The following is a 12,107-nucleotide window of genomic DNA, read 5'->3' on the forward strand; positions in this document are numbered from 1 at the left end:
CAGATACTTGAATTGGTTTGCAATTTTTTTCAAAGAGAACTTAGATTTCTAAGGCTACCTTTTTCGAGGAAAATCATTTCTGCATTAAAATTGAAATTTGTTTGGTAGGTCACGTGGCAATGAGATCACGTGGCGCTTCCACATACTCCGTCAGAGGGAAGCACAGTTAATCTCAAGCAAACACACCACGGGTAATAATCCTCTCCCCGTAAATACATACTTTATATTGTCATCGAACTAAGATCGTGCGAGTGAAACGATGGAACGACTTCCTGAAGCGTAATGTGCGTCGCGGGTTTGAAGGTTATATCGGAGGAGTCCAGGGATCGTTTGTGTCACATCTAAGTGACCTAGTTTTACAAATGAATTTTCGCGTTCCCGACTTTCCTCGGTTATGACTTCGCTGAGCTGAGTGGTCTTGAAGTGTCGGTGGCCTCCAAGGGACAGTGATGACGCTGTCTCGGAAGTGAGTTCATGACTGCTTATAGGATGCGGAAGAAAACGAACGAGATCGTTTGATCCTCACGATAATGCGGACTTTTACGAAATATATGCCTTTACATCTTCTGTGAATGATGCAAATAGGTCAAGTTGACAAGAGACACACAGTTCCTTTGCAAGTTTCCAACACCACTGGTCAGTTTATCAACATATAGTAAGTTGATTATGTTTTCAAACATGTCGATGACAATATGAACGATGAGCATTTTTTGCATCGCAGGGCAGTACTGGGTAGAGTGATTTAGTTGTTCGTTGAATATTGTAGATCAGTGAGGTACCAGAAAGCCAAAATGAAACATGGTTCTTCAGAGTCTGGCATGGTGACATTGAATGGATGCTATATGGCTCTAATATGTTATCTGGCATTATGTACTTGTACATGTAAATAGTGCATAGAGCAGGCTGTTTGATTCTACAAGATGCCTCATGTTATAAGGAACTGGGAGGTTTTCCCAGGGAGGAACAGGTTTTGCTGTGATGGCAGAGTGATGATGGCACCTCAAACTGGGATCTTTTATGTGACTGTGTGCCTCATTGCTGGGACTAGTGGATTATTTTTTGCCTTTGAGTAAGATTATTATGATTAAAATTGTAACTTTCACTAAATACAAACATTCTACTTCTAATAAATCTCTAACTCTTTTTTGTTTTTAGTTGTCCATTTTTAGCAGTTCACATAACACCTGCCATACCAGTTATTGGTGGTTTGTTATTTATTTTTGTAATGTCAGCTTTATTCAGAACCAGCTTCAGTGATCCTGGAGTTATTCCAAGAGCAACACCTGATGAAGCTGCCTACATTGAAAAACAAATTGGTAAATAAATAAGTATGTTATAATGTTTAAGAGTGAGCTTTGTTAAATATTTGAACTAAAAACTTTACATTTTTTACATGCTGGATAAAGAGGTACCAAACAATGGTAATTCGAAAATGTATAGACCTCCTCCCAGAACAAAAGAGGTATTAGTGAAAGGACAACCAGTAAAATTGAAGTACTGTTTTACTTGCAAGATATTTAGACCACCAAGAGCTTCACATTGTAGCTTATGTGACAATTGTGTAGGTATGTACATTAGTTAGTTACTTATTCTGGAAATGTTTTGCAAGTAGCTGGAAAAAATTATTCTTGGTGTAATTATTTTTTCAGAGAGGTTTGACCACCATTGCCCATGGGTTGGAAACTGTGTAGGCAGAAGAAATTATAGATATTTCTATGCCTTTATTGTATCTTTAGCATTTCTTTGCGTTTTTATATTTGCGTGTGCTGTTACGCATTTAATAATGCGTAAGTATCATTAATCAAAAACAGAAAATGAACGAGTTCTAATTTCACTGTTTTTTTACAGTCACTAGAGATGGAAGACCATTTTTAGAAGCGGTGAGAGTATCTCCCGGAAGTGTTGTTGTAGGAGTTATATGTTTCTTCTCCGTTTGGAGCGTTTTGGGGCTTGCAGGGTTCCATACATATTTAACTACTAGCAATCAAACAACTAACGAAGATGTAAGTATCACAAATTCTTCAAATCTTGAAGAAAATTAGCTCGGCTAAAAATAATCTCTATTATTGTAGATCAAAGGATCCTTTTCTGTCAAAAGAGGACAAGAAAGCTTTAACCCTTATAGTCAAGGAAATATTTGTGGAAATTGTTTTTATGTGTTATGTGGACCTGCACCGCCTAGCTTAATCGGTATGCCATTCTTTTTTTTACTGATATTATTAATTCAATACATTCAATTTCATTGTATCAATGTTTATAGATCGAAGAGGTATAGTAACACCAGAATATCTCGCAGAACAAGATAGGGTGGTTAGCGACAATAGTGTAATCACTAATAACAAAGCATACGGTACCGTGAAGATTGTGCAACCACAAGTAATGAGATTTTTATAATTTCCTTAAAATTTCTTAGTATTATATTATTTACTAATGTACTATTCTTTATTTTCTGTTCTTACAGTCCAATGGTACAGCTCCAATGGTTCAAACAAACCCCACAGATCTCACAGGTTCGATGAATAACCTCGTAACTGGTCAGCATTCGCCACAAATCGAATCGATGAACGGTGAGTTGAGTCTTCTAAGGCATCCCACTCATTGCCCTGAGGATCTTACGAAGTATTCACACCAGTACATTAATGATACTGACGTCCCAACATATCCCCCACAGCATTGTTTTCAGGAAACCATGAAACATGTAAATTACGATACAGATAGGAGTAACCCAGATTTTCAGAAATATCCGTGTAGATGCGAGGAAAACTTGCACAAGTATCCTCCCAGGCGTAGGGAAGAATACGATAGGTGGTCGGATAATAATTCACTTGACGATGAGTTGTACATTCATACCAAATACAGTATGAATTTTCTGCCTACTGTTAAATTTAACAATGTCAGACGCCATAGTTTAAAATATCCGATGTCAAAGAATTCTGTGCCAGGTCTTGTAATGTCACAGATTGTTGCAGGGCGGATGCCAATTGATCCAATGGATAGCTTAAATCCAATGTCACGAATGTTGAGGGCGGGGAAAATACCAATTATTGGTCAAAACGCGGTAGGGCTTACGGTAAATAGTTTTGGGTCAGGGCTATTGACCGATACTTTTTCTTATGTAGCAGATTCTTTATGTTCAAGTGAAGGCACTGAAGATCTTTTCGGAGGTCTATTATGAGCTCAATGAGCAATACTAACGTTCTTTCTAATAGTCACATTTTATTTTAATAATATTGCCCCACCTGTTTAGATGAAAAGTGAATGAAATTGAAGATGAAAACTGTAGCGTCACACGCTAAGAAAGTTCATTTAGCGTGTTAGAATCGCAATAACACATAGGTTCTAATATTCTGTTTATTCATTGAGGGAACTTTTTAATGTATATATAAATATTAGGAAAGATAATAATATGCAAAAGAATATTAATGAAACTAACACAAAATTATTATGATTGTTCATGTTTCCTCATATTATAACTAGTAGATTTTTATGAACAAAGTACATTCAAGTTGAATTTGATTGTTATTAACAGAGATTTATTTATTTTTTGACTATTCAATTTGGCATTAAGCACATAGATATTTTTTTTAGAAAAAAAAGAGAGAGAGAGAGAGAAATTAATATTCTTGTTATAATATTGTATATCTTAACTGAAATATGCACCACTGCAAAATGACTGAAAAAAAATAAGTTTCATTACAACTTTTAATATTTTGTAGTGAAGTACTTTTCAATAACATACGAATACAATTATTTATCTTTATACTAAACTTAGGTAGTACAATATATAAGAAAGAAAGTAAAAAATATATTCAATTTATAAAGTTATTTTACTCTTTTCAACTCATTCACGTGCAAAATCTATTTTGCAGTAACATGAATCTTTAATACTATAAAGAAATAGAAATAAGTACACATTATCGATTGCTTAAGATAACTTTAAGTTCATTACCATTTTTACATGATTCAATAAACTGTATTTCTTTGTTGTTTAAAATTACGTCCTGTTATCGAGGGCTCAGAGCATACCGTGTGGTAAGTTACTTTCCTTTTATTCCAATCCATCATTGTGTGTATGTTTAATATGAATAAACTGGTATTTATTAATAGTTCTTAATCAACACATTACACTTGACGTGTATTTTTTACACACCTTGGAAGAGACTAATATTTAGAACGTTATGTCAGTTCAAGGGTTTATGGATTGTGACTAATTAATTAGTTCATAATGATACAGGTATTCATTATGGGCAATGGAATTGTGAAGATACTATATGTATATAAACATATATGCACAGTTTTAAGAGTACCATATTATAAATTTACACTTATAACATCAAAACTTCTTCCTTAATATTTGTACAAATTGAAGTTGCAGTTCAGTCTCAATGTACTTGTTTATCCATAAAACAAGGACACACAACCAACACTGCACTTTTGTGACGAATTGTATAATACATTTTCTGTTGCTAAAGAGCTTGCCAATTGAATTTTAATGCCAGTTATTGAAATTCTAATATATCTCGCGTATTCTATACAAGATTGTAAATATTATGCATCATAACAGACCATATGAATCTTCTGAGTAACATTACAAATTTGTTTTTAGGTAGCACAACGAACAGCGTGAGCCAACTTGTTACCAATGAAGTACCATTAGCTTCACTTAATATAGCTCCAATTGATATCGATGAAATTGCACCGCTGCCTTCCCGTCAAAGCGTCGTGGTCTCATCCACGTTGGATACGTCCTCGATACCTTCGGTAACTGTAACAACACCTTTGTCTGCATCTAGACTCCGATTGTTACAAGATACTACCATGATAGAGTCTGCTTTGGACTTAGACTCATTGGAAGATGCCAGTGTTGGCAGAGGAAGTCAGGCTGGACTGATAAAAATGGGGGCAGTATAACGATTTAAATTTATACTTTTTATCTAGATAGATTCGTAAATTTTTAAAGTCACTGACATTATGGGGGTAGTGCAGATCCGTCAACATTGTGCTCGTATTGTACTCGTATCTATGTGAGAAAAAAAGAGCACAGTTATACAGTTATTAAACATTTCATGTGATGGTAATTCTTATGTCTGTAAGAAAATATTGTTATAAAATTGAATGAATTGGGGATTAAGTAATTTAGGACATTCAGTCGATCTGCACTATCTGTTTGTTACATTTAACATTGTTAATTCCATTCCAAACACTTGCATCTTTTTCTTTCGTTACATCGAGCTAATGAATGAGAATATTCTAATTGCAGTCTAGTAGATGTGTCTAAACACAAAAATACGAAAACGTGGAGATTTGTTGTAATTACAATACTCTTTGATATTATATTTAAAAAAAAGGATATGTGGATTTACGGAAAATGTACTACTTAATTGTTCTAACATGGACTTATACATTTGTTTTGTTAACGCGTATTCGAGTTGTTTTTGTCATGCGATAGGTATACTAGACTAACAAATTTTTTTTTAATTGAAGTGACTTCTACATTCGAGAATACAATGATATTGTAATCAAATATTGATTTGACAATAGAACAATATAGTTAATTCATATGCACAAATTATATCGTAAGAAATAATTTGTATACATTTAAAGATTATGTAACACTGCAAGAAACATACTTTTCATAAATTGGATTTTAAACTCTTTTACAAATTACTATTAAAAAAGTATTACGTTCTTTATTAGATTTGCTATGTACAGTGTAAAGAGAATTTTGTAAATACGGAATCTTCATAAACATTATAGTTTTGCAAGCATTTGAAAGATTTGTTAAGGCAATGCTAAACGTACCAAGCATTTTAAAGATGAAAATACCACTGCCTGGTTTATTGATAACTCAACGTTGCATGCCATTATTTAATTAATGTAATTGGAATATGGAAATTATTTATACGATTAATTAACGGAAAACGAAACGATACCGCTAGTTGTCAATTTATCTTATAAGAGTTGCCATTATATTGACTTTGAGAGTAATGTCTTTTTGTACATAATGTGTGTGTATGATATTACATGTATATATTGTGTAGATGTTATTACGATAAGATAATATACTACAAGTTAAAAATATAAAAATATATTATGTCACATTCAAAACCTACTTAAAAAATTGCCTACTTAAAAATTTTTTAATTATAAGATATTGATGATGCATGTAATAGATAGTATTTTGGGAAGTTTTAAATTACGCTTTTTATATAAAGGTATCTTTATTTGATATTTTTTTTTCAAAAATATTAACTTGCGTTGGAACACAGCATTGGAATGATAGGATCATAAATGTTTTATCTTTTATCAACAACGTGATTAATGCGTACATAATTTATAACGTGTATTAATAATTTAATACTTTTACACAATAATTTACAATGTGACCTGAAGTCTTATCATTATACATAAATATATCGTCTTGTTAAAATAGACCACTGTTATTTTTATTTGTTAACACCTTTTGTGCACAAAGTATCACGATGATATCTTGTAATTTTACAAACTTCAGAACGAATTGCACAGTACCATAGCATTAATTTTTTATCTCAGTATAATTTATGTATTATTATAGCAATAATTAAAATTAGAACTGCAATACTAAAACCCGCGATGTATATTCTAGTTTGCTGATTGCCAGGTAATTCTTTACCAAGATCAGTTGGGTTCACGTCAATTTCACTCTGGCAATAAAATTCTGTAGGATCTGTTTGGTAAATTTATATATAATTATTTATGTTTTTGTTTATAATATGTACAATTGTAGGAGCTTACCTGCTTGAACCTCTATGTCTTTCTGAACGTTACTTTCTTGGACTTCCAAGTCCAAAAGTTCTTGTAACGACAACAATGCTTCTTGAGGGCCTTCACCAGGAAAGAGATAATCCGATAATGTTACTTTGCTTTCTGGTAATGCTATTAATACTCTTCTCGGTGGTTCATGCAATGTTATATTTTCTGTAAAAAAAGAAAAAGAAAACGGAATTGTTATTTATTAATATAAACTAGAGCAATTATTTCATTAATAAATACCTTCTGGAGATCCATTTTCTTCTTCAATTAAGCTATCCCAATGCATCTCTAATCTACTAGCCAGTGACCTTATTATATCTTGTTTGACTGCAACGTTAGCTTCTTCAACATTAGCCTTTTGATGAACAAAAGTTCTGCTCACCAATTGGCCAACCAAACGTATTGATGCATTGCACGATGTTATTTTCACGTCTGAGGTAATACTCTTTCCATGCTAATAATCAAGAAAATAAACTGTTATATATATTTAACGAGCTATAACTTTAATATATTTTATTTTATTAGAGAAATATCGTTTAAAAACTGAGAATTATGTTTTAGTAAATCCAGATACTTACACATGGAGTGTACAAATTAATTTGAATCGATTTATCATTGTCATTTTTTTCATTGTTTTTACAACCTTTTTCATCCCTTTTACTTTTATTGATCACTTCTAGTGCATCATCTGGAGATCTCACTTCCCCTTCAATAACAATAAGTGAAGACTCAATAATTTCTGATACATTTTTTAAGATGTCCTAGAAAAACAAACTGTGTGTTTGACTTTGCATACATTTTTTTATATTAATATTTTATGGATAATACCTGCAGCTGTTTCTTGAGAGTTTCAGGATCTTTGTCAGCAGCTATAACAAATAGGCGGTCAAAGTCTACAAGGGTTTCAAGTTGATGCCACTTTGTTGCTTTTGTCTGAAACTTCCACTCTGCTGGTTTTAACATTCCAGTCTTAGTAGTTTCTACAGATTTACAAATATACCTAGAAAATTTAAACATTATAAAAGGATAAAACTACAGAAGGTAATATTTTAGAATGTATGATACATATCAAGCAGTTTACTTTTGTGTGATGCTGTTCAAATTTAAAATAAGATGCTCTTCATTATTGTTTCCACAAAGATACTTATTATGTGACAAATTTTTGTGAATTGCAGTAAGAATTGATCTGAGCTTTTGTACATTTGCATTATTGTTAATGACATCATCAGGTCCAACAATAAATGTACCAAGAACTCGCATACCACCAGGTAGCATTCTGGTTACCTGTGAATAATATTAAAATACTTAATTCAATTGAACATCTCTCAAAGATTTAAATATAATAAACATACATGTATAGCATGATCTGCAACCCAACTCTCAGGTATATCCTTCACTGTTTTAATAGAACTTTCAGCAGTATCTTGCTGGGAGTTTGTCACAGAAGTGATTAATATTTCCTCCACCACATTTTTACACAGAGGAGGTGGTGTTTTGGCTAAATGCACAATATAATCCTTCTGACCAGTGCTCTGTAACATTAATTATACTTAATATATACAATTACAAACATTTAATATTCTTTTAATTCGTTACAAAGGGTTCATTGTTAAACGAATTATTAATTTCATCTTGTAGTGTTTCAAACGAAAACGACATTTTTCGGGACTGACAATAATTGCATATGTTGACTAAATGGAAACAGGATGACGTGAATTGGAACATACGAATATCGAACCTGTCCCAAAATTAGTCCTATTGTATATTCATCCGGCTTTGCTAACGATGTTAGGTAGGTATGAAGACGTTCTTCTGCGAAAACAGTTCGACCCATTTTTCAAACTTTTTAAACACACAACGTTGGCGTACAACTGTCACTCTTGCCGCTGATCCCACGTTGTGTCTGTCACCAGCTGATCATCTGTTAGTAGCACGGAGGAAAATTATCATAGATTTTTCGATCAGTATAATTTTGTGACATGTATTCTGGAAGGTCGCAAATGGCGATGGCTTTTGAATTTTAATTTTAGAATGACTCGAAGTGATTCAGTATCTCGAAGATTTGAAATCCTATTCTTTTTTAATATTCTAATAATTTATTATAAAAAATAATGTTGATTATTTCAAGTATATTTATATTACTTACTGTTATAATAAATAATTTTTTTATTACAACAGTTTGCTTCATAGTTATTGTCACTAGATGGCTATGGCGAAGGAAATCAGATAATGAGTTGGAAATCTATTATTATATAATTAATGTATTGTTTATATACAAAATAAATATATAGAATAATCACTTTTTTGAAAAATGTGAGAGAATATTATTCTTGATAAATAATTCTTTATTAATAAAGTAATGCATATTTCAATTTGAATTTGCGAGAGATTGACATCTAGTAATAATTCGAGTACAATTTTTCAGTTGCCGCCAAAACGATCAACATGATCATACCGATAAAAAGGTATTATTTTTGTTCATTGTTTGACAAAATTAAATAATTCGATCTTACGAAGTATAGGAAAACTTTGTTTGTGATTCTGTAGGGAGAATGGCCTCGAAGAATGGGCGATAATCGAATTACAAGGTGACTTGAAATTTGAATCGACGGATATTATGAATAAATATATCGGTGATTTACATTTTACAAAATCTGGAACACCGATTTTCATAATCGGTATTCATGTACTGCACGGGAAAGAAGTAGCACTTCCAAAACCATTAGCTGTGTTACAAAAAAAAGAAAACAGCACGGACAAAACAGTGGATGAGTCTGACATAAAAACAGAATATATTGTAAAGGCTATTGTAAAGAAGAAATTAATATTTAGGTCAAGACCAAAACCTATCATAACAAATGTTCCAAAGTGTGCTTGAATTCACGCTTAAAAATATCCATGTGCCTTAATGTTAAATGAGGTTTGGAGTTACATGTATAGAAATAATTTACTCCTTTGTACGGTGTTAATAAATAAATTATGATAAGTTTAAAAGGTCCTTAATTTTTATTTTGTCATCTTATCTTAATTAGAGATATAAAATATTAGCCTAAATTGAATTATAAATAGGAGCAAAGTTAATCTTTCATTTCTCCTTCTTCATCCTCTTCCTCCACACCTCTTATGTACATTACATTGTTGCACCTAATTAAAACTTCACCAAGATTGCCAGTACAATTTCCATCTATGTGCTCCTCCGTGTTGGCTAATTGTAGATTCATATATCCATCAACAGATACGAGGTAGCCTTTGTATTCATGGCCCCATTTCAACTTTACCATTACAGGTTTACCTGTTAAACCATTTAAAAATGGTTTTGGATTTATTGGCATTGTAGCAGCCATCGTGATGGTTTTTTAAATACCTAAAAAAAAGTTTTCCAAAATGAATTTTACGTTATAAATCATAATATTTGGAGAAAAAAACAAATCACTACTTATAATTCATTTTTTTAGTCATGCTTATATAAATATGAGTTTACACGAACAATTGCGATCTACTTATGAAAAATTCCAGAAAACCATTGAATTGAATTTGATTCTGCAAAATACTTAAGTTTTATTTTGCTAGTGGGTAACGTAAAGGTTAAGGTTATGCGTATAAAGCATAAATAACAAAAAAAAGTATATTTTACCTATGTGTATAATTAAGTAGTTATGAAGTGCTTAGAATAGAGAACACGTATACTTACGTATTTAGAAAATAAATGAATGATAAACGTTGAAACTTATGTATAGCGTGGCAAACGCACCGCTTTATTTTGAAGCAGCCTTCAATTCTAAATGGCTGCCACTACAATAGCAAAGTAACCAACAGTTGTCAAAACGCATGTAACAAAACTTTCTATGTAACAGTGTCGAATTGTGTTGAATGCAATACGATCAAAGTTAAATGAATTGTCAATAAATCAAGCATAAACAGTAAATCTTTTGTGCAAATCTTTTTTATAGAACCTAGTGAACAAAGTTGCAGGTGTAGACAAAATTTTGTATTTTGCAGAGAAAGTATTTATTGTATTAACAATGAATATTTTGCCAAAGAAAAGGTATGATTGAATTTATTGTATAGATCTTTGAGTGGTATTGTTTAATTAAAGTTTATGAACTGTATACATTATTTTTTTTTAGGTGGCATGTACGTACTAAGGAAAATATTGCTCGTGTACGGCGAGATGAAGCAAAAGCTGCTGAGGAAGAGAGAATTAAGCAGGAAAGAGCACAAAAAGCTGTGAGTGTAGATTAGACTAAGGGGAACTCTATAATTTATCTATATATATTTAATTTCTGATTATTTCATTAGGAAACTGAAGCAAGAATCAATCTTCTAAGAGATAAAGCAAGATCAACGTATGATGGACGAACAGAAGCATCAAAGGTTGAAGTAGATGCATCTACTTCAAAATGGGAACATGTTAATTTTTTTGCTGATCTTGAAGATGGAAAGATTGATTACAATAGACCTAATGTGGAGCATGAAAGGGAAAAGAAAGAAGAAAAAGAGAAGTATGAGAAGCAAATTGGCTACCTCACTTATCTTGGACAGGATACCAATGAAGCAACAGGAAAGAAAAATTGGTACGAGGAGTTACCTGAAAGACTAAAGGACACTGAGAAAGAGGTAGAAAAACAAATGAAAAAGAAGGCTCTGGATGATCCATTAAATGATATAAAAAAATACTTAAGTATCATGGGCTCTAGCTCAGTAGACAAGTCTTCAACAAAAAAAATAGAGCCTGTTAAAAGAAAGAATGAAGATAGTGAATCAGATGATGATTCTGATCACAGAAGTAGCAGATCTTCAAAGAAGCACAAACATAAAAAATCAAAGAAATATAAGAAAGAAAAACACAGAATCAAAGAAAAAGAGAAGGTAGAAAAATCAAGTGTAGACATACAAAAATTAAGAGCAGAAAGATTACTAAGGGAACAGAGTGAGAAACTAAGAACAGAAGCATTATTAGCTAAGTTGAGGGGAGATCCAGTCCCAGTAGTAGCTCAAGAAACAGCTCCTAAGCCTTCCATTAAACAAAAATATAATTCGCAATTCTTTCCTGAAATTGCCAGACAAAATGCTGAGAGAACACCTAATGTACATTCAGTCAGGGAATAGTGTAAGTTAGTTTTTATCTTACAATTGTACAGCACCTATCATCTAAGAAACAAAATTATTCCTACTATAATTATGTAAATACTTATGTAAAAATGTTCAAACAATATTTTATAACACCTGTGCTCAGTTATTAGTATGAATAATAAAATTTTGATGAATCAGTTACTAAATGTGCAGTATTCGAAAGAAATTCCATTAAAAAAGCA

At 32.0% G+C, this 12,107-nt stretch overlaps 5 protein-coding genes across 13 annotated transcripts; 3 read left to right on the forward strand and 2 right to left on the reverse strand.

Annotated features, from left to right (window-relative positions):
* The first annotated feature begins 214 nt into the window (after positions 1-214).
* App (Palmitoyltransferase app) lies at positions 215-6,241 on the forward strand. 5 transcript variants are annotated; one of them, XM_076391138.1, is made up of 10 exons: positions 215-636; positions 722-1,069; positions 1,156-1,316; positions 1,407-1,565; positions 1,650-1,787; positions 1,849-2,003; positions 2,073-2,190; positions 2,261-2,376; positions 2,462-2,567; positions 4,607-6,241. In XM_076391138.1, exons 2-10 carry the CDS (start codon positions 921-923, stop codon positions 4,909-4,911), a joined length of 1,407 nt encoding a protein of 468 aa, XP_076247253.1. In that variant the 5' UTR covers positions 215-636; positions 722-920; the 3' UTR covers positions 4,912-6,241. The 5 variants fall into 5 exon arrangements, with proteins under 5 accessions (XP_076247253.1, XP_076247249.1, XP_076247248.1 ...); XM_076391134.1 differs by lacking the exon at positions 4,607-6,241 and having other exon boundaries at positions 215-655; positions 767-1,069; positions 2,462-3,622; XM_076391133.1 differs by lacking the exon at positions 4,607-6,241 and having other exon boundaries at positions 2,462-3,622.
* Positions 6,242-6,305: 64 nt separating this feature from the next.
* LOC143187135 (protein odr-4 homolog) lies at positions 6,306-8,710 on the reverse strand. Its single transcript, XM_076391141.1, has 8 exons — positions 8,531-8,710; positions 8,145-8,324; positions 7,874-8,076; positions 7,621-7,792; positions 7,371-7,553; positions 7,033-7,246; positions 6,775-6,957; positions 6,306-6,706 (listed from the first exon to the last, which is right to left on the reverse strand). The coding sequence occupies exons 1-8, from the start codon at positions 8,624-8,626 to the stop codon at positions 6,549-6,551; spliced, it is 1,389 nt and encodes a 462-aa protein (XP_076247256.1). The 5' UTR covers positions 8,627-8,710; the 3' UTR covers positions 6,306-6,548.
* Positions 8,606-9,671, forward strand: LOC143187139 (chromosome transmission fidelity protein 8 homolog). Its single transcript, XM_076391144.1, has 3 exons — positions 8,606-8,715; positions 9,218-9,257; positions 9,340-9,671. Exons 2-3 carry the CDS (start codon positions 9,238-9,240, stop codon positions 9,668-9,670), a joined length of 351 nt encoding a protein of 116 aa, XP_076247259.1. The 5' UTR covers positions 8,606-8,715; positions 9,218-9,237; the 3' UTR covers position 9,671.
* Positions 9,672-9,775: 104 nt separating this feature from the next.
* Positions 9,776-10,593, reverse strand: Smf (small ribonucleoprotein particle protein SmF). Of its 5 annotated transcripts, none has more exons than XM_076391145.1 (2): positions 10,484-10,593; positions 9,776-10,156 (listed from the first exon to the last, which is right to left on the reverse strand). In XM_076391145.1, the coding sequence occupies exon 2, from the start codon at positions 10,134-10,136 to the stop codon at positions 9,870-9,872; it is 267 nt and encodes an 88-aa protein (XP_076247260.1). In that variant the 5' UTR covers positions 10,137-10,156; positions 10,484-10,593; the 3' UTR covers positions 9,776-9,869. The 5 variants fall into 5 exon arrangements, with proteins under 5 accessions (XP_076247260.1, XP_076247264.1, XP_076247261.1 ...); XM_076391149.1 differs by lacking the exon at positions 10,484-10,593 and adding an exon at positions 10,427-10,468; XM_076391146.1 differs by lacking the exon at positions 10,484-10,593 and adding an exon at positions 10,254-10,382.
* Positions 10,354-12,058, forward strand: LOC143187136 (leukocyte receptor cluster member 1 homolog). The gene is made up of 3 exons (XM_076391142.1): positions 10,354-10,837; positions 10,920-11,019; positions 11,092-12,058. The coding sequence occupies exons 1-3, from the start codon at positions 10,815-10,817 to the stop codon at positions 11,899-11,901; spliced, it is 933 nt and encodes a 310-aa protein (XP_076247257.1). The 5' UTR covers positions 10,354-10,814; the 3' UTR covers positions 11,902-12,058.
* Positions 12,059-12,107: the final 49 nt, after the last annotated feature.

The sequence above is a fragment of the Calliopsis andreniformis genome, unplaced genomic scaffold, assembly GCF_051401765.1.
Source record: "Calliopsis andreniformis isolate RMS-2024a unplaced genomic scaffold, iyCalAndr_principal scaffold0022, whole genome shotgun sequence".
Taxonomy (NCBI): domain Eukaryota; kingdom Metazoa; phylum Arthropoda; class Insecta; order Hymenoptera; family Andrenidae; genus Calliopsis; species Calliopsis andreniformis.

Coding starts and splice junctions, on each gene's coding strand:
- App (XM_076391134.1), top strand. CDS start 921: ATGCCTCATGTTATAAGGAACTGGGAGGTTTTCCCAGGGAGGAACAGG. Junction 1,070..1,155: donor GGATTATTTTTTGCCTTTGA/GTAAGATTATTA, acceptor TTTTGTTTTTAG/TTGTCCATTTTTAGCAGTTC. Junction 2,377..2,461: donor TGAAGATTGTGCAACCACAA/GTAATGAGATTT, acceptor CTGTTCTTACAG/TCCAATGGTACAGCTCCAAT.
- LOC143187135 (XM_076391141.1), bottom strand. CDS start 8,626: ATGGGTCGAACTGTTTTCGCAGAAGAACGTCTTCATACCTACCTAACA. Junction 7,247..7,370: donor TTAATTTGTACACTCCATGT/GTAAGTATCTGG, acceptor CTTGATTATTAG/CATGGAAAGAGTATTACCTC. Junction 6,958..7,032: donor AGAAAATGGATCTCCAGAAG/GTATTTATTAAT, acceptor CTTTTTTTACAG/AAAATATAACATTGCATGAA.
- LOC143187139 (XM_076391144.1), top strand. CDS start 9,238: ATGATCATACCGATAAAAAG. Junction 9,258..9,339: donor ATGATCATACCGATAAAAAG/GTATTATTTTTG, acceptor GTGATTCTGTAG/GGAGAATGGCCTCGAAGAAT.
- Smf (XM_076391145.1), bottom strand. CDS start 10,136: ATGGCTGCTACAATGCCAATAAATCCAAAACCATTTTTAAATGGTTTA.
- LOC143187136 (XM_076391142.1), top strand. CDS start 10,815: ATGAATATTTTGCCAAAGAAAAG. Junction 10,838..10,919: donor AATATTTTGCCAAAGAAAAG/GTATGATTGAAT, acceptor ATTTTTTTTTAG/GTGGCATGTACGTACTAAGG. Junction 11,020..11,091: donor AGGAAAGAGCACAAAAAGCT/GTGAGTGTAGAT, acceptor TTATTTCATTAG/GAAACTGAAGCAAGAATCAA.